At 44.3% G+C, this 20364-nt stretch overlaps 1 protein-coding gene across 3 annotated transcripts in view; it reads left to right on the forward strand.

Annotated features, from left to right (window-relative positions):
* The first annotated feature begins 16130 nt into the window (after positions 1-16130).
* OSBPL10 (oxysterol binding protein like 10) overlaps positions 16131-20364 on the forward strand; it is a 168805-nt gene continuing 164571 nt past the window's right edge. For all 3 annotated transcript variants that reach the window (XM_067561842.1, XM_067561844.1, XM_067561843.1), the window contains exon 1: positions 16131-16507. In XM_067561842.1, coding sequence (XP_067417943.1) covers positions 16164-16507 — 344 coding nt within the window. In that variant the 5' untranslated portion in view covers positions 16131-16163. The remainder of the gene's footprint in view (positions 16508-20364) is intronic.

Genomic DNA, 20364 nt, shown 5'->3' on the forward strand with positions numbered 1-20364 from the left:
TTTTTAAATGGAAATGTATAGTTGGAATATGTTGTCTTTTCATTTCAGCTAAGCTTACAGTTTTAAGCATTGAAGTCACATGTGTATAAAGTTCATTTTCTGCACAGTGAAAATACAACTTTGTGGTTGAATCATTGACCCACATTCTTCTCATAGTTACATGGATGCACCCATCTTGAACCCACATAGCTAAGAGCAGAATTAGGCCAAATGATAGCTTTTCTAAATTGCTTATCTTTGTACTTAGATACTGATCCTGCTAATTTTGTTTGTTTGAGCAGTTCCAGGGACTATTTATATGAGAAGAGTTATACAGGATCGGGGAAAAGGCCTTAAAAAGTTATAAATAACACAAGAATCATTTCCCTTTCCCCCCCAAACACACACAAGATAGGTGTGTATAAAGGGGCAAATAATTAAAAATTACAAGGCTGCTCAGAACTTCAAGAGGAAACGTTTCCCCATCCTCTTAAAACAAAGGTAAATAACTTCTGTTATTCTGTGGGACTATGTTAAAAATCAGGTAAGATAAAGGAAAATTTTAGCTACACTACATTACACAATAATGACAAGCAAAATTAATATTGCCCACTACAGTTTCACGGTTGCTAAATGTTAATGTCAAATTTGAAAAAAATAAAAATAACTACCGCTCCAGCACCCTCAAAATAAGCCACATAGCCCCCGGATTCAGATTGTATGTGTTTGTTTTCATTAAGGCAACACAAACTGATGTTGGGAGGTATTTAAAAGGCTTGGAATTCAGGTCCAGATAAGCACTCAAACTTTAGATAATTATCTGAAGTTTATCTGTACTGTCAAGATCTTGTGAAATCTTTTCTACCAAGCCCAGTTTCTTCTCTCCCCAAATGAGAGGCTCTTGCTGCACCCTGCATATTGTATTTAATCTTGGGGATGAGACGGAGGATTAGCAAGGCCCAGGTCTTCTCAGGTTTGTCTTTTTTGGGGGTGTCTTTTTAGACAGGTGGCCTCCTCCTTCCATCTGATCTTCTGTAGTAGGACCTGATCCAACTTCCTACTGGCAATAGCCCATTCTATTCTTACCGCTTAACAATTTAAGAGGCATTCCAAGGCTATGGCCCTGAAAACATTGAAAGATTGTGAAATCCCACAGCATGCACGCTCCAGTTCTTCCTTCATTGAGAACCGTAAACTTACTAATGTCTGTATACAGTATGTGTGTATACAGTATGTATTGTGGTTCTCTTCTCCCAGCTCTCCGTTGGCCAACGCTCAAAGGGCGGCCAAAGGAAATGGTATAAAGACACGCTTAAGGTCGCCCTCAATTACTGAGGCATAGACATCAACAACTGGGAGGAGCAAGCTGCTGACCGCTCAATGTGGCACCACCTGGTTCATCAAGGTGTGTGCCATTTTGAGGCCCAGTGACTCAACGCCAAGGCAGAATGGTGGCGGCGGAGGAAGGAGACTAACCTGGAGCTGAGAATTCCACCCGCTAGCAACAACATGCCCCCATTGCCAAAGAACATGTGCATACAGAATCGGGCTCCTTAGTCATCTGAAGACCCACCAAGCCTGATGGACGTCATCCTCAACTCGAGGGACTGCCGCCGCCGATACAGTATGTGTTTATATGTGTATCAGCATTCAGAAGTTTTGTTATCATTAAAGAATGGAATGCCTGGAGGCTTTGCATCTGCTGTGGCTAGTTTTTGGCTCAAGAAGAAAGCACTTTGTTTATCTTTACTGATGATTATCAAAGTTCATCAAGGTGTTCCGGCTCTGCACTCTATTATTCCCCAGCAAAATCCATTTGAGATGAGTGCTTATGCAGGCAAACTTCCAGAGCATTGATACCTGGAGCAGATTTAGCATCTACACTTCCTGTGGATGATTGAAATCAATCTTTTATGTTAGATTAAAACTGTATTCTCAACAAGCACCAGGGAAGAGTGATAGGCCAAGAGGTGCTGAGACAGTTTTCAAAGATGGCAGGCTGCCAGCGTTAGTGCCTGTCTGATAGGATTTATGTATTTAAAAACAAAACTCTCCAGGTTCCTTAGTGTTATTTGTTTGGGAATGTAGAGAGAACCTGACCACATCCAGAGTGTGACCTGGGTGGCAAGAACAAAGCCTCACTTCTTGGTTAAATTTGCACTAGTATCTGAGACATAGCTCTAGTCAGTAGGTATAACAATGGGAAATTACTGCAGGATGAGCTCTTAGGGGCAGTTCTCAGCATAGGAAGATAATATAAAATATGTAAAACATGACTTTCATTTGAGATAAATTTAGCACACTGTGTGTGGGGAGGCTTATTTTGGGACCAGAGGGAGCTGCTGTCACTTGAGTACAAGACCTGTTTGATTCTCATCTGCCCTGGACACCCAACAAATTGATCTCCCATCAGATGGGGACTTTTCTGATCGACAAAGTCCATTTTAGCTTCTGGCACCAACTGGCAGACACCATAGGCCCAGATGAAGTCAATGGGATTACAGCAGGGAAGTATCTGAGCCAACATTTCTAGACAAGGGTGACATAAAATTGAGTTTTCAGTAAATTTGTAAATACCTAGTACATGAGAATTAACAAGATGAAACAAGTCTCCCACAAATACTAATACAAACTGATCCCAAACCTCCCCAGGATCAGGAAGGTGCAGGTTGCCCTGCTTCATCTCTGTGCCAGTTTCTGCACTGGCAAAGGGATGAATTTCATCTCTAAGGAGGAAAGCGTGGTAAGCAAAGAGGGGTACCTGGAATGAAGAAAATAGCTCTCACAAGACAGGCGTCAGGATTCCAGGAGGAAAGAAGCAAGAGACAAACTGGAGGTTAGAACCACAAGTCGGGCCAGGTATGGATACCAGGAGGTCAGAGTCAGGACACAAACTGGAGGACAGAACCACGAATCAGATGCAAGGAGTCACGTTGGGTCAGGATGCTAGAAAATCAAACCACGAGAGTGGGAGCCATTCACTCCAGAACAGGGTGGAGCCCGGTTGTTTGGACAGCTTCTTGTTCCTGCTGCTGGCTTAAGTAGGGCTGCTTAATCAGCTGCTCTGGGACTCTGCCAATAGGGCTGCAGAGAATCAACCTGAGGCTGGGCTCCCTGGATCCCAGGTAAGCATGCATCAGCAGGCTGCAGATGGAGAGTTGGAGCATGGCTGACCCTATGAACCCTGCAGACCCAGGTTTAGGACCCATGGGTCACGATACTACATCCATCACCACCAGGATGATTGGTCTTCACTTCTCCCCCTATAGAATTTGCCTACAGCAATGCAGGCCATGCATCTACAGGTCAAAGCCCCTTTTTTTACCAACTCTGGGTACCACCCCCCGATTCCACCCACAATTACCCATGTCCTCCCCCAACCTGGCTGCCGCAAACCTGATACAGCAGATTCATTGGAGCCAGGAAGAAATGAAGGAACACCTGGAAAAAGCAAGAGCAGATTATAAATGGCAGAAGACCAGCACTGACAGCAAGGCCTCACCTACTCAGTGGGCTAAAAGGTATGGCTTTCCACAGAGCATCTCTGCACAGACAGACCTGCTTGCAAGCTGGACTTTCAATTCTTTGGCCCTTTTAAGATCCTGTGGCAGGTTAATCCAGTCACCTTTAAACTGCAACTACACCACTCTGAAGATTCACCTGGTGTTTCATGTATTACTTTTGGAACCCTACACAGAAAACGCTTTTCCTCACAGGACCCAGCCACCTCCTCCACCAGTACAGGTACAGGGCCATGAGGAATATGTGGTTCATGAAATCCTGGACTCTAAATGTAAATGGGGCAGGATCTGGTACCTTATGGACTGGGAGGGATGTGGTCCTGAGGAGTGCACAGGGGAACCTGCAGAAAATGTGCATGTTCCCACGCTTGTACAACTATTCTATAGGAATCACCCCCAAAAGCCTGATCCCATGTTGCCCTGCAGGCACCCCTTGGGGGTGGGGAGTGATGTCAGGGACCATTGATCCTGAACCTTGGTCTACAGGACTCTTTAAGAGCTCATAAGCTCCAACATTCTACCCAGTGATGTGCTAACTCTTGTCGGAATAGGAGTTGAACTCTGACAGAGGACCCCAATCCTGGGAACTGAGTGATAAAACCCTGGGAGTCCTGCCTGGTTCACAGCTCCTACTGAAACCCAGCAAAGGAACAGGAAGTTGTCCATGCAAGTGGATTCATCCTGCTTTGGACTGCTTCCCCTTCAATATTTGCACCTGCTGCTGATCTCCTGGCAACCTGGCCCTGCCGGCCTTCAGACATCTGACTCCTGGTTTGCCCTCTGGCCTGTCTCAGACTCCAGCCTCCTGGTATTTGACCTGGCCTGACTCCTGCTCTGACCAGTGGGTCAGACTGCCCATGTCCCGGTCCTGACACAGAGCATCAAATCTGCTGTAATTCAGGCTGAGCAATGCTTTCTGTTTAAAGGTCACCTCTTCCAGGTGCTCTAACATATGTATGTTTACTTAGATTGTCTTGAAATTTGCTGTGGCTTTTGAAGATGCTGGTAGTATTAGTGGTCCCAACTTGGAGTAGTTTGAACAAGGGCTTCTTGAGGCACAGCCCCCGAAAAATGACATTTTATAAAAGCAACTTATTTTGATTTAAGTTTGCATGCACCTGAGATTCAAACTATGTCCCTGATCCTCCCCACATTGATCTCAGTCAGTTGGAATTTCAGCTAGTGCATGGCACTCACTATTCCCTTGGGAGAGGTTATACTGAAGAAGTCATTCAAGGTTAAGTTAGGAAAGAGGCTGGAAAGAAAAGAAAATGAAATGTGCACATATATTAGGAGAGAGAGACTAGGGCTATGTTGAAATAAGAGGGTTTCCTGGCAGGTTGTTGTCATAGTAACTGGGTGGCTCAAGGGAACATGCCATGGCCACTGAAATTGAGCTGCACCTGTGCACTATGAATCAAGCGTCACCCATGGAAGGAATCAGAGAATGTTCAATGGCTGTGTTGCTACTAGCCACATCTGTCAAGGTTTTTTTTTTTAAATAGTTTTGGGAAGTGTGCCCTGAGTAGTATAGTAGTAGTATATGGGAGAGTGGGAGGGGACATCCCTCTTCCTGACCTACCTATGAGATATGGCGGGGGGGAAGTCCCCCTCTGATTTAAACCCTCTTCCTTCCCTGTCCCCAGAGTCTGGGTGGGAGGGCACAGACCCTCTGGGAGAGGCGCTGATAACAGGCGTGCTCAGAGCATACGCTAAGCGCACACTTGCCGAGACTGCAGTGAGGACGAGTTGAGAATGGGCATGGTTGTTGCCTAGCCTAGGCTCCCAAGTGCGGACTCTGGGAAGGGAACACCCACGGAATGGAGCAGTTTGCATGTCTCAGAGCTATTGGTTCAGGCTGTGTTGGTCTCCATGGGATGTTCATTCCACTGAGATTATATCATTGAGATGAATGGGCCACTTCACACCTCCCAGAGCTTCCTGTATTGCAGATGGATGTATAGAATCTCTTCCCCATACACTGCCAGTTGCACAGAAGAGACGGTGGTGGGGGTAAAGAGCCAGGCAAGCGGCTGCTCTGGGCACCCAGGGGAGAGGAGTGGGGACATCATGCTGCTGCAGCCACCCTGGCTGTGCCGCTCCCTCATCTTGCCCCACTGCCCTCCCCAACCCCCAACTCCCCACAATAGCCAGAACCCTGGGATGCTGCCAGGGCTCCCTCTGCTCCCTGAGCTCCTTGGCTCCCCTCAGCCCCACACCTCAGCTCCCTTCTCCCCCCCATTCAAGTTGAGCTTTTACTATCTGTACTAGGCCCAAATTTGGGGTGGACACTCCGCATCTCCACTGTCCTACCCCTTCCAGCTAAAACAGCCACTCCTCATAGCCTCACCATTTTCCCACCTCTCCAAGCTCCCCAGGAACATGGAATGGCATTGGAAAGGAGGATAGTGGAGCCGGTGTATATGTGTTGGGGAGGATGCCAGAACAATAGGCATCATGGAGGGAATGTTGGAGAAGAGTCAGCAATGGTTGCGGAGACCGAGCCGTTGGGGGGGTTGGAATATGCCTTAGTCCAGTGATACTCAGACCTCAGTGATTCAGGAGCCAAATTAGTCATCGACATTATGTAAAAGAGCCACAACAGTGTGAATTCATTGTTTCATTTACTATAGTACTAGTACTACATATTCCTATTTAAACAGTATGACTGAGGAAATATTTAGTTTATTTATATATTCTCTCTGCAGAATGACTGACAAAGTATTATTCTTTTATCAACCACAATGGGTTAATAACATAATAAAAGCATCCTGACTGGTTAATAACTTAGATTGGTTAATAATTAAATCACCCAGTGTTTGAATATCATGTGCTGCAAGGAGCTGCAGGGGATGCATTAAAGAGCCACTTGCAGCTTGGGAGCCTCAGTCTGAGTATCACTGCTTGAGTCAATCACAGTTTATCAGGCTCAGACCAGGATTGACTGGATGAAATTCTCTGGTCTGTGTTATACAGGTCATATTAGATGATCCAATGGTTCCTTCTGGCCTTAAAATCCATGAATCTGCAGTAAGTAGATACGAGGAAGGACTAAGAGAACGTCATTGCCTGTGCTGTGTGCCACAGATTTGAATTCCAGTGTTGATCTGCTCGCAGTCCTGCTGCATTCAATGTGAGGTGTAGTTGTACTGAATGGAGGGGGGATTAGTTGGAGCATCTTGGCAGAGCTGTTATTGTGGGAACATTCTTCAAAGAGATAAAAGTTGCACTTGCAGGAAAGGGGTGGTGTGTACCTGAACTTTGTACTTTCTGTTTTTCAGAGCAATGCAAGGCCAAAGGTGTTCCAGACCTGGTTCGAAGACACAAATCCAGGTTTCTCTTTTCACTGCCACAACAACAACAACATCAAAAGAGCCAAAACAAACCAAAAACTCCCACTCAGTACTTTTACAAAGGTACCTTCCTAGGTCTTGTCTACACTACAAAAATAAGTCGACCTATGTTAGGTTGACTCACCAGGAGCATTTCCACTAACCTAAAAGGGCCACAGCTGCCCCACAGGCTCCCGGCGGGCTCTCCTCCCCATTCCCCACAGGGAGCTGGGGGAAGCCGCCCTGGTCTTCTCCCCTCCCTGCTCCCAGGAGGGGGGGCAGCTGGGCTCCAGCAGAGTCCTGAAATTGACAGAAATGACAACCAACAGCTGATGTAAGGAACTCAGTGTTTACACTGACATTACATTACCCTAACTACACAGACATAAGCCCTACGCCTCTCATTGAGGTGGTTTTATTATGTAGGCATACATGAGAATTCCATCTGTGGGAGGAGCATTTCAGTATTTACACCTCCACTGTTTGTTTTGTCAACAAAAGCTGACTTTTGTAGAAAAAGCTCTGTAGTGTAGACCAGCCTCTAGCCTTCTCTGATGCAGTCTCATTCATTAGCTCATGCCAGTCTCTCTGCCTTTCTTCTGAGTTCTCTATAGAAATAACTGCCAGATCGCTCAACCTTTCGTGACCCATGGACATTCTTAAATGGGTTTTAATTAATTTTAGCATGCTGAAATTCCTTTAATTAACAGCCATGGTTACAGGAAGACAGCAAAAATTACCCATTGCTGTTTCTGCGTTAGGGAAACTTTCATCTAAAGACCTTTTGTGAATGTAGCTAAGGAGATCAATGGGTCTTCGTGTCCAAGTCATCCTTAAAGATTTACTTGCAAAAACAGGTGATGAGCTCAATCTTGTTCTCAAAACTCTAAGTTTAAAACTTCAGGATAGCTGTTTGCTAAGTTTCAGGTGTGTCCATTTACAACTTTGCTGCTGAGACTTTTAAATTTCTTGCCCATCAAAAAAACAACCTCTCTCCAACTCCATTGTACTTGTGCATCCTATTGTCCAATTATGTTAACATTGTGTCTAGGATGAGGCTGTAAATCTCATTCAAAACTTTTTTGATCTTTCATCCTTTACAAGTTTGCCTGGCATTACTTTCCTCTTTCGAGATCGTTTCTCTTTGAACTGTGTGGATATTCCTAACATTTCAGCCTGTGAAACAGCAGTTTCCTTACTTACAATGAACCCAGAAGATCATAATTCTAATAAAGCATCTTGAAGGCCACCAAGCAAACTATTTGAATGTCAAGATCTGGACTCTGCAATTTTTTGCTCACGACATTAATTTTTGATAAGATAGTATTCCACATCTTGAGCAAATAAGAAATGAAAACTTTGAAATGTCTGTTTTTATTTTATCTTCTGATTTAAATTCTGATCTAAGATTATGTGAAGTCATGATCCCCTTTCAAGCATCTAGAATACCCTCAGCCTGACTTGGTAGTGGACAGATTGCCTCTACTCTTGCTGACCATCTTGTCATGGTTTGGCATTTTAATGTAATGCAAATATGCTTTTCCAGCACATCCCAAAGACTAGCAGAAGCAGAAAGCAAGGTATAAAATCTTTGAATAATCCCCCCAAAACAGAACAGTTTGGGGAACAACCATTGCAGCAGCTTCTCCAACAAGATTCAGTGCATGGGGGGCACATGGGATGAAAGATGCATACTGATTTATCTGCTGGAATTGATCCTGAACACCATGCTGCAGCCATGTTAGCTCAATTATCATAGCTTTCTCCCCTGCAGGCAGCCATATATAAATTGTCTTTTTTTGGCTTCTCTAAAACAATCTCTGTAATACCCTCCCCTGTTTGGTGTGTGTGATGGTGTGGCAAAACTTGTCCCCAGCTTTGACGCATACACTGCCACACCCAGTCTCCTTAAAGAAGGTTTATGGTGCAAATAAAACAAGCAAACTGTCCTTTAGCCCAGCCTTTGTCCTAGGATTTCACAGATCTCCCCTCTGGTGATCCTGCTTCTTGCAGTTGCTGAGTCCCAGCTAGCTCTACTCCCTTTCTGGAACACAGGAACCAGAGCTATGTTCCTGGGCACCTGGCCCCTGGCCCCAGGGACCCACTACAGAAGTTAGTTCCCCTTCTCCGTGTCGCCTCTCCCCTGGCACAGCCTGCCTCAATCACTCCTCCCCTTACTGCTCTCTGACAGATCTTTATAGCCCCAGGTGTAGCCCTGCTTGCTTTGATTGGCTCAGTTGGACTCACCTGCTCTGACACAGGGGAGCTGTGCCAATGTGAATATCAATGAAATCTACAAAGCTCTAAAAACTTCTCCATCTTTTGAAATCTCAATCATGATAGCAGAGACATTTTGTTCCATTCAGGAGCGGTCTGGAGTGCAATCAAACACAATGCAGAAATATTTAGCTTTCCCTAACCTTGTCAAAAATAGTGTGCTGTACTTTTCTTGTGATCCTACTGAGACATTCATTTTGAATACAGGTTGACAAGTCTGTCACCTTTGTGGTACCAGCCCTAATAGCTTCCACATGACCTCACAACACAATATGATCCTTGTAAGCAATTCAAGTAATCCCCAAAAATCACCATTACAAGGATTGTCTAATTTCTTGTCTGGATCTTTCACTTACATACAGCAGAATATCCAGGAGATGATGCAAAATATTGTGTCACCTGCCCTTTTGTATCTGATAGCAGGTTTGCATAACTTTGTCAATTGTGCAATCCCTTGCCAACCCTTCTTCAAGTTCCCTCCAGTGAGCAAGTGCCTCCCCATGTTCCTTTGAATGTTTGTGTTGGCATTCGTACTCACTAAAGTGGCAAAAGTTCGTGAGCCCAGCTTTGTAGATTGCAAAGGCAGATGAGGAATTTGACTGGAAAAGCAAATAAGCAAAACAGAACAAAGAGACAAGAGTTGAACTGTTGCTCCACGTGGGTAGATCAACTCGAGCTAGTGCACTACAAATAGCAATGTGGACATTGCTGCACTGGCTTGGACTAGCTGCCCAGGTACAAGTCTGCCCAGCCCCCTGGGTCTGAGCTCAGGCAGCTAGCCCAAGCCATCGCTAGTCCACCGTGTTAGTTTTAGTCTGCTAACGTGAGTCTGGCTAGCTGTGCTTGGAATCACACCTTCCAGCTGCGGTGCAGACCATTGTTTTCCAACTGGTGTGCCGTCAGGCCTGAGCAGGTGTGCCACGGAATTTTTTGAAAAACTGCTTGAAGAGTTCTGGAATGGCTCATGAATATTCATAGACTCATTCATAGTGGTGTGCCTCAAAATAATTAAAGGTATCAAGGTGTGCCACGGCAGAGAAAAGGTTGGGAACCACTGGTGTAGACATACTCTAAACGGGGCCCGACAATAGCATTTGGAGCACTAACCAGGGCCCTGAATACAACCAACATTGCTGGCATAACTCCCCATTAGGAGTTGTGACAAAGAACCATGATTTTAATACTTGTTTTCCTTTGTATTTGCTAGGTGAAACGTTTCATTCTAAATTAACAACTAAATTAACAAATGTAGTTCTAAATTAACACATTATCAGGGAGACATTCCTTTATTCCAGCTCCTTCAAAGGTTTCCACTAGAGACCCACCAGCACCCCGGCCTCTCCCTGAGTGAAGAGCCTCATAACAAACATCACTGCTCCAAGTCTCCCCTCATTATGAGGAAAGCAAGTTTATTTCAATCACTACATCATTTCCCAGCATTCCTTGCTCTAACACATACCTACAGTCCCTCTGAGAACTACAATGCCCAGGATAACTCATTTCTTGGCTGCAATAGTGCTGGGACAGTGTCAAATCTGGGCCTTGTCTTTTAAAGGACTACATGCCCATTACACAAGAAAGAAATATAGTCCCTGCCCTAAGAACTCACATTCTAATGTCCTGGTCCTGGAATCAAATCCATATGGCTGGACCTTAAAAAGTTAATGGGCTTCTGCATGGGTACAAGATTCTGATTGCATAGATCCAATTGCAAGATCCTGGTCTAACCGGCAAACATAGAGAAGACAGAATGCACTGGGAAAGCCAGAGAAGGTTTTGTTTTCTTTAAAAAATAATACTATTAATTTGCTTTTTGTGGATATCTTGAAAGAAATAAGTCTTTGAAAGGGATTTCAGTGAAAAGTGCTATTGGTTTGGTATTCTCTGTTTTCTAATATTAATACAGATTTAGTCTGATCCTGCAAGGTGCTGAGTAATTTCAACATGCAACTCACAGGTGGGGCTCAGTACCTTGCAAAAGTTAATCCGTGGTTTGTGAGATACTGTGCATTTTACCAGGACATTCCAGTTTTAGATCTGCAGTAAAACAATTGCAGACTGTTTATAATTTGGATTATTGTTATTATTTTTTAAATGTAATTTTACCCTGCAAAAACTACAATAAAAGTGTAAAGGGATTTGACAAAATCCTGCAAAAATATATGAGATCTTTAAATGTGACTGATACATTCTTTCTTTTCCTTGACATTTTATTCTTGCAACCTTAAAGATTGATATTTATTGGGATGCCATACTCAGCTCAGCTATCCATATTTTATTTTTCTTTTATTTTCCCAGTATAACCTTTTAGGTTTTTATTATGAAATAACATGTAGATTTGGTTAGTTTATCTTTTAGATTTTTTTCAAGGTTTATTAATAAGCTACGTATGTTGATAAATTTCTAAATATAAAGAAAATAACAAACAAATCACAAAAGCTGAGTAATTCAGAGGTACATGTGTCATGCTGGCAGGCCATATGCCAGCTCTTGCCCAGGCTGCAGGCATTAGCTAAGAACAGATGACCTTGTAGCTGAAAAACAGACCAGGTCACCTATATATTAGTTCTGCTCAAAATAGATATTAGTCTTATAAGAGCGTTCAGACTCTGTGAAATGCTTGTAAATTGCTGTATGCATTAATCTCTTGTAATGTCTATATTCCATGCTGTAAGCAAATATGTAAGTTTTGCTTTATAATCTTGAAAATGTTTGCTCTGAATTTATGAACTCAGGCATGGGAAATCATCTTCTCCTTCTTCCTGCCCCTGCCCACCCAGAATGAGTATCAAAATCTGATGGGCTATCAAGGATCATCACAATACGAAGGATGTATTAATGGTCCTATTGCACCTGGAAAATGCTAAGTGCAATGAAGCTCGTCCTATGGGCTTCAAAGTTGAATGAAGGAAATACAACAAAGCCACAGGAAAATTTTCCATCTTTTTGGCTGTTTGAACTCTAAAGGGCCAGATACTCTTAACTGAACCCAGAGAACCCCAAGGGCTGCCTCCTGGGTCTGCCCTGAAAGACACTTTGAATTGTCAGATCTCTACGGCTCTGTCACTTTTACGATTTAGATGTTAACTCATTTGTGTGTATATGTTTGTTGCTTTAACCTGTAAATAATTCTCTTATTTTTTCCTAGTTAATAAACCTTTAGATAGTTTATTACAGGATTGGCTTCAGGCATTGTCTTGGTGTAAAATCTAGGGCACCAATTGATTTGGGGGTAAAATGACTGGTCTCTTGGGACTGGAAGCAACCTGAATATGGTGTGATTTTTGGAGTAAATGACCATTTATCACTAAGTCCAGTTCGTCTGGGTGGCAAGATAGATTGGAGAGTCTAAGGGGACTGTCTGTGACTCCATGATGAGACTGTTATAGTGATTCAGAAGTTCACATTTGTTACTGGAGTGGTGAAATCTAATTATAAAACACACCACCAGTGTGGGGGTGTCTGCCCTGTTTTGGACAGTCTGCCCTGAGGTAGGATCTCATGGTTGTGAGCCACTCTAGACAGCATGACAACATGCTTTTCAGAAACAACAGGTGCACCAAGAAAATAAAGGAACATTACCATTATCCTGCTTGTGTGTACGTTTTGACAGACCTAACTTTCTTTTAGAGTGTATGTATGTATATCGGAAGACTGTGAGGCTGACTTTTCTCTCACCCAACTGGAAACCAGAGTAACACGCTGAAGTCACCTGAGTTACTGGTGTAAATGGTTGTGAGAGGAGAATTTGCCCTCCTCTGGGTACATTTGCCCTCTCTATCTCTGATTATGTATGCACTGTGTGTGAATAGTTATATTAAGCTGTATACTCTGTTATAACTGAGTCACTGTGTATTATTTTACTAAAATACATTATTTGAATGTTTTTTAAACTTCGCATGTTCTCTGTGTTAAATATTGGCACACAATGCATTCATGATCACACAGGGTATACATGAATACTCATACGGTGCGCAGAGTAATATACAGAGGGTACAGAGTTACACACTAAGTGCACACACTATATGTATGTATAAGTTAACACAGAGAATGTGTTGGTTTATAGCAAAATGAGTGTGTAGAGTAAAATAACGCTAAATCTATAGGTTAACACAAATATTCACACAGTCCATACTAATAAACAGAGTAATGCATACACAGAGAGGGATGATTCTCCTCTTGGGTTACACCACCACCACCTGCTCTCCACTGTTTGTGTGTAAATCTATACCCTGTGTGGATGACTCTATACACTGTTTGAGTATTAATATATACTCAATTTATTGATACATTTAGTGATAATTTATGCATTGTGTGTGAATATTTACATTACTCTGGAACCTGTTTGTGTGTGTGTGTGTGTGTGTGTGTGTGTGTGTGTGAAAATAGAATATTAGCTATATTCTCTCTCTCTATTGTGAATTCTGGGCATGGCTGTTTCAAGCAGAAAGGAAGGATGGTCCAATGGTTAGGGCAGGCACTAGCTTGGGATACTTGGGCTCAATTCCCTGCTCCGCCATAGATTTCCTGTGTGACCTTGGGCAAGTCATTCAGTGAGTCCCGCTGTGCCCCAGTTCCCCATCTGCAAAGCAGGGATAATAGTACTTACCTACTTCACAGAGGTATTGTATAAATACATTAACAAGATTGTGAGATGCCCAGAAACTATGGTAATGGGTGCCATATAAGTACTTAAGCTATATAAACTCAGCTGGGCCCCCTGCATATTCCATCAATTGGGTTGCCCTGTATAATTATTTGTCCCATTCATAGGCGGGGGATATAATAGTCCAAACAATCATCACTAGAACCTCCCATTCTGCCTAACTGTCCCACCCACACTCCATCCCCATTCCACCCCAGGCCCCATTCCAGCTCAGCCTCCTCCCCCAAGACCTCTCTCTACATACCACTCGCACCTCCTTGTCCCCTCCCCTGCCCGCCATTTGCCCTTTCATCCTCTCCCCTGAGAAGCGCGAGTGGCAGGAGGGAGGAATGAAGAGGCGCAAGCAGTGGGCGAGCAGAGCAGGACCTGGGGTGGAGCATGGGTGGGACCTCAGGGAGGGGGAGGAGCAAGGGCCAGGGCCACGACCTGAGCACTGGTGTCCATCTGCCCAGCCTCCCCAAAGACAGGAGTAATGTGCCTCCCATGGTCTCACTCCTACTTATAACTGAAATTAGGTATTATTGTTTTATTTATTTTATAAAAGTACATACAGCTTCTATTAATTAGGACAGGTTGACAGGGGGGTACAGGGAAAGCTGACTGGGGTAGAGGGATGGGCTGGCTGAGGGTAATAAAAGGATATTAAAATAAAGTAGCAGTCACATGCTGAAAGGACCCCATAGACAATCCAAGTTAGGGACAGAAGAAGTGATGAGGAGAAGAAGGGGGCCCTGGAAGAAGACCTAGTCAGAGGCAATATGAAGTTGCCGGAAGTGGGTCCATGGTCCTGCTCAGTGCAGGGGGTTGAAGTAGGTGACCTCTCAAGATCCCTTTCAGCCCTACATTTCTATGAGGAAGCCTTTAGTTGAAAGTAGTATGAAGTGGCCAGGAAGGCAGGGGCCTGGAAGACCCCCCAGTTAGGTACAGTGTAAGTGGACAGGAAGATGTCCTCAGTGGGGGCAGCAGGTGAGGTAACTGGTAGCCAACAAGGGAAGCATAGTAGGTTCCCTCCCACCCACCAACTCAAATTTAAAATATCCTCTTCCCCACCACTACTTGCTCTCATGTCTCATTCAGCTGTGGGGAGATTTCTTCAGTGCCAGACAGATTTAATCTGCACAAGGCCAGCACCCGGGAGGTAAGCAATCTTCAGGTCCACAAAGGCACAGCCCAACTCAGCTTTCCCACTCACTCCTTAAGTTATGCATGCAAGAGGAGTGAATAAGCCAGCACAGAACTTTGGCATTGGGTTTGCCTGTGGGGACCTTCTGAAACTACAGATTCTGGAGCCTCAGAACTGGCCCAGATTTTCCATGTTGATGCATATGTTGATACGTATACTCTGGGTTTTTTCCCCCACACTCCTTTGTGTCTGATCTATCTAGGTACTTATAGGTTCCCCATTGCTGTAGCAGCTGTGTGGTATATATTTATTAATGAATGTATCCTCACAACACCTAAGAGACCGGGAAGTATTACTATCCCCATTTTACAGCTGGAGAACTGAGGCATAGGGAGATTAATTACTTTGTCCAAGATCACACAGGGAGTCTGTGACAAAAACAGTCATTGTACTCAGAGCTCCTGTGGGTTTATCCCTTGTTTCCATGTGCTATGTATTCAGTGTTGTGTGCTAGCTGTTATACCCTTTGTATTGAAGTGGAGCACTACTCTCTGTGTGCTATGCATTAATTGCTGTGTGTATGTATATATGTGTGTTGTGCACTCTTCTATATATATGTTACATACTGTGTATGTGTTGTGGCAGGTACTCTGTGTTGATACACACGGTGTTGTGCACTCCTCACTCTGGCTGTCATGCTCTGCTTGTGTGTGTGTACTGTGGTGGGCAGTCCTGTGTGAAACACTACGGATTGTACCCTCCTCTCTGGCTGCGATGCTGTATGTGTATTGTGTGATGCTGTGTGTGTTACACCCTGTGTTGTGCATTCCTCTCTGGCGGTTATGCTCTGTATATATGTGTATTGTGTGGTCTTGCTGTGTGTTACACACCCTGTTGTGCACTCCTCGCTAGCTGCTAGGCTGTGTGTGTGTTGTGCTGTTGCGTGTTTCCTGGCTGTCACGCTCTGTGTGCGTTGCTCTCTCGCGGGCTGGCTCGGACTCTCCCGGCTGCAGCCTCCTTCCCGAGCCTGCGGTAGCTCGGGGGAAGGCTTTCCTGCATCTCAGTCTGGACAGGGGGCGGATCCGCGGCCGCCGCCCCGACTGGCGGAGGGGGCGGGCTCGACGGCTCCCCCCGCGGCCCCGGCCCCTCCCCTTCCAGTCCGCGCGGCGCGCGTGAGTCAGGCTTTTCCCGGGGACTCGCTCGCAGCAGGGCAGGAGCCGCGGCCGGCCGGGCGGGCTCGGAGTGGACCCTGTCCCGCGGGCTCCATGGAGAAGGCGGCGGCGGCGGCGGCGCAGGGTGGCAACAGCAGCAGCGGGGATGGAGGCGGCGGCAGCAGCAACAACAGTAACAGCAGCAGCAGCCGGAGCAGCAGCCGCCCTACGTCTGCGGGCTCGTCTCCCTCCTCCGCGGGCCGCGGGCTGCCAGGCCGGCCGGCGGCAGGGAGGCTGGAAGGCGGCGGAGGAGGGAACAGCAGCAGCCCGGGCTCGGCAGCCGCGAGCCCGGGAGGGGGCGGAGCGGGGCCGGCGCTCGGCGGCGGCCGCAGGAAGGAGCCGGTGCTGGAGGGAGCGCTCAGCAAATACACCAACCTCCTGCAGGGCTGGCAGAACAGGTGAGGGCACGGTCCCGGGTGTCCTACCAGAGTGGGGGGTGGTGGTACCCCAGCACGCTCTGAGGAAGGATCCCCGCTGACCAGCGCCCCCGTCCCCGTCCCCGCGTCACTCGTTCCCTGGCTAGCCCAGACCCCAGCCACGCCGGTCACCCTGAGACGCTGCTCTGCGGAGCTGGCCGAGGGTCCCCTGGCCTGTTAGGCCGGTCGCGGGCGGGAGGGGGCGTGCATAGGTGCTGGAGCTCGGGGTGCGGCTTGAAGGGGTTCCCGTCGTATTCAGGCTTTAGAGTTGGGTTCAGTGGCGCTCAGTCTCCTCACTATACCAATAGTTCCAGCACCCCGGGGGTGTGTGAGGGAGGGGGTACAGCCCAGCCCAGCCTGGCAAAATTCTGCTCAGCCACTTGCCCTGGGGCAGATCCCTCTTTCTTTCTCCTCCATGGGCAACGGATCTCTCGTTACAGTATTTTCATTGTCATCGATTTTCTGGGCAAAGGGAAGCCAATGGGCCTGGGCTGCTGGCACATCTTCATGGCAGTTTTGCAAGCGGGGTATGCTCCCTAGCCTGGTGTTTGAACATATAATGTGAACGTGTTTATGATATGTGTGTTTAGGTTTGGTTGGGGAGTTAGAGGGATGGAGGAGATAACTTTTTGTGAATAGTGGTGCTTGACATGTTTCTGGCTCATCCTCCTCCCAACCTTGTTCTGTAGAAACATTGTGAAATATATCAAAACTATATACATTTTTTTTTTTTTTTTTTAGTTTTGACTTCCTTGTTCTGCAAAACTTAAAAAATAAACTACAGAATAAAATATCCTGCCCGAGTTAAGAAGTAAATAGAAATATTTTCTGTGGTGATCATTTTATGAGAGGGGGGAATGGGATGATATAAACAAAGTTTTAATTTCATTATGTTGTGATTTGACAAGTCTAATTTATTTTGGTCATTGACACAGAGATCAAGGTCATAATCCTGCAGTTTGTTGGGTATGGATGCACTGCTACGCATGCAAGGAACTTCACTGACTGCAATGGGAATCTGCTTATACCCAACATAGTATAAGATCAGAACCTAAATTGTCATTAGAACTGGGATTGTGGAATTTATAGTGCTGAACTGCGGTCTGTTGTAATGGAATTTGGGAAAGAGAGATTTATTATTCTTTCACTTTTGGTTATCAAACTTCATTGTTTTTCACTTTTATTTTAAGTAGCTACATTTTTGTGCTTATGAAAGGTACTAGTTGGCAGCTGCGGAGAATGAGGACTTTCTCTACTTATAGAACAGGTCTGGCATGCAGCGTAAACTTCCACACAGGACCTTTTCTGTATCAGGGTTCTTTTGGCAAAGATTTCCTATGGTTGCTGATATCAGCAAGCCTAGCCAGTGGTAACATCAGTGGAAGAAATAGTGCAGTTAAGGTTCTGCAGCAAATGGTGGTTGAACATTTAACATTTAGATATGCTGTAAACAGAGTTAAATGATGTGGTAGTAAAATGCTAGTGTCCATGGGAGCATTATAATTTCTGGAGCTTCCAATGTTGCTGTCACTTATGGAGCTGAATCAGAGGTAGAAGTGGTGAAAAACTTTTGCCCCCCCAAATTGCTACTGTAGAGCTAGGAACAGCATACCTCATCCTCAGCCTGGAGGGTGTGAATTCTTACTCTTGATTTATTTAGGAAGTATAAGCAGGTTTACAAATCCTTGCCATGTAAATATCAGAAACAAAACAATAATAATTACCACACTGAGCTTTTTAAAGAGACACATGGAAATACAGTAATCAGATCTCTCTATTTAACAGGGCGTTACCAGTGCCATTCTACAGAGTGAGCATCAGGCTGTTTCTTGTGATTTTATTAAATTGTGTGAAGTCTCAGATTACACATATTTAACAGAGGGCATTTCCATGAAATATTAAAAAAATTGGACAGGTGTACTATGTTTTTTGTGTTATACTTTGAGTATTGAATAAAAGGTAACCAAATATCTAAGTATCTATTTGTTGTCTGTCTATTTTGCTGGGTACATAAGTGATGTGTTAATTTTTCCATAACAATCACCGTCCAGATATTTTTGAACCATTTCTTGATGGTTGGACTATTTTTCTTTTTCCTGTGAGAGGCTATCAATAGCTGAACAGCTACAAACAAATGAGAGATTAATTCCTCATTTCCCTTTGTGTTACCATTTTCACTAGGAAGCCCCAGGAGAATTACCAGTGGATCATTTGGTAATAAATATCCAACAATTTGATATTTGGTTACGTATTGCATCCCAATACTCTCTGTCTGGCCTTGTCCACCATATATGCATAAAATCTCCTCTTTCACCACAATTTCTCCAACATTTATCCCCATTCAATCTATTTATGTATTTTTTAATTGGACTGGTGTGACGGATGAGTGAAACAATATCTTACATAAATGTTCTTTTATTGTGCTACAGACTGAGATTGCTGGTTCTCTCTTCTGTATCAAACCCCATTTCTCTTGGGTAATTTGTCTATCCAGGTCCTTTTCCCAGTATGTCATTTATGGAGGTTCTTTTGTTAGGAAAGTTGTTTGAAAAGATTGATCTAAATTAGTTATACATGTTTTTTTGTTTGTTTCTTCATTGACCAAATGCCATCACTTCTATTAAAGTTAGCATTCGCTATAAAACTTTTTTTTTCTAGAAAGTTGAGAAACATAATGGCTAACTGGACAGTACTAGTACCATGGGAAGTTAGATTTGATCTTTAAATAAGTTAGAAAAATTTCTTTACTGAGAAGCTGGGTACCATATGTTTTCCCTGGCTCTCCCAATCTTTAAAGCTGTCTGGTTTGTATTTGGGTTAAGATCTGGATTATTTGCAATGGGTGTCATTGGCAAAGGAAAAGAGCTTATTTTATTTTTATTTATATCCCAAAGAGCAGCCTTTGCAAAGGATGTGTATAAATTTCTGGAGGGCATGACATTGAAAATTAATCCATGGTTGCTTAGTGATGTTCACACTGCCACAATGTTCTTGTTCATTAAAGACCCAGTGTTTGCATGTTTGTATCTTCCCAGTCCACTACTGCTTTGAGCTAGCTTGGTTCCCTTGTTATGACTGACAACAGATATGCTAGTTGTAGTGTGTTTGTGTTGGGGACACCAACCTCAGAACCACTGGATTGGTTTCATCAACTCATTTGGTAGGCCACAGACCAGCCATCAGGTGGTGGTAACTCTTGGTTGCTACTGTCATAGGTTGGATTTCGTCTGGACTCTTCGAAGGTGAAAGGTCTGTCTGCATAATTCAAGAGATAGATAAGAAGTTCTCTAGTTGGTGAAAATCTTTATTTAAAAAACAAACAAACAAAAACTTTTTGATAGTGTAACTCTGAAAATTAAAGGCTGCTTTTGTATCTGACCCTGTTTTGTAAAAGTAGTAATTTCTTAGATCTCAGTTGAGCAATGGGAGTATGTGGGTGACTCCCTGTTCATTTAAGTTGGACTCTTCTTTGATCTAAGGCTCTGTTGTCACAGATCTGATTGCAGAATAGAGACCTCTGATGGTAAATTCTTTGGGGGCAGGAATTGCATCTTTATTGTGTTTGGACAGTATCTAGCACAATCAGATCCTGATTGGGTCTCTGGGCATTGTGGCAATTTAACTGTTAAACAGTAGTTATAGGCGTCAATTTCCAAGTGTATTTCTTGTTAATGGATGTCTTGTACAAAGACATACTTTTAATTTCTAATGAATGCATTGTCTGAAAACATCAGGAGAAACAATACAATTTAAAATATGCTTGTTTAAATAATTCTGTTTTAACAGACTAAATGACATTGCAACTTTTAGCAGTCATGTTTCTTTTTTAATGCTGTGTT

This window comes from Emydura macquarii, unplaced genomic scaffold (genome assembly GCF_026122565.2).
Source record: "Emydura macquarii macquarii isolate MOO-44397 ecotype Brisbane River unplaced genomic scaffold, CSIRO-AGI_Emac_v2 contig_2422, whole genome shotgun sequence".
NCBI classification, from domain to species: Eukaryota; Metazoa; Chordata; order Testudines; family Chelidae; genus Emydura; species Emydura macquarii.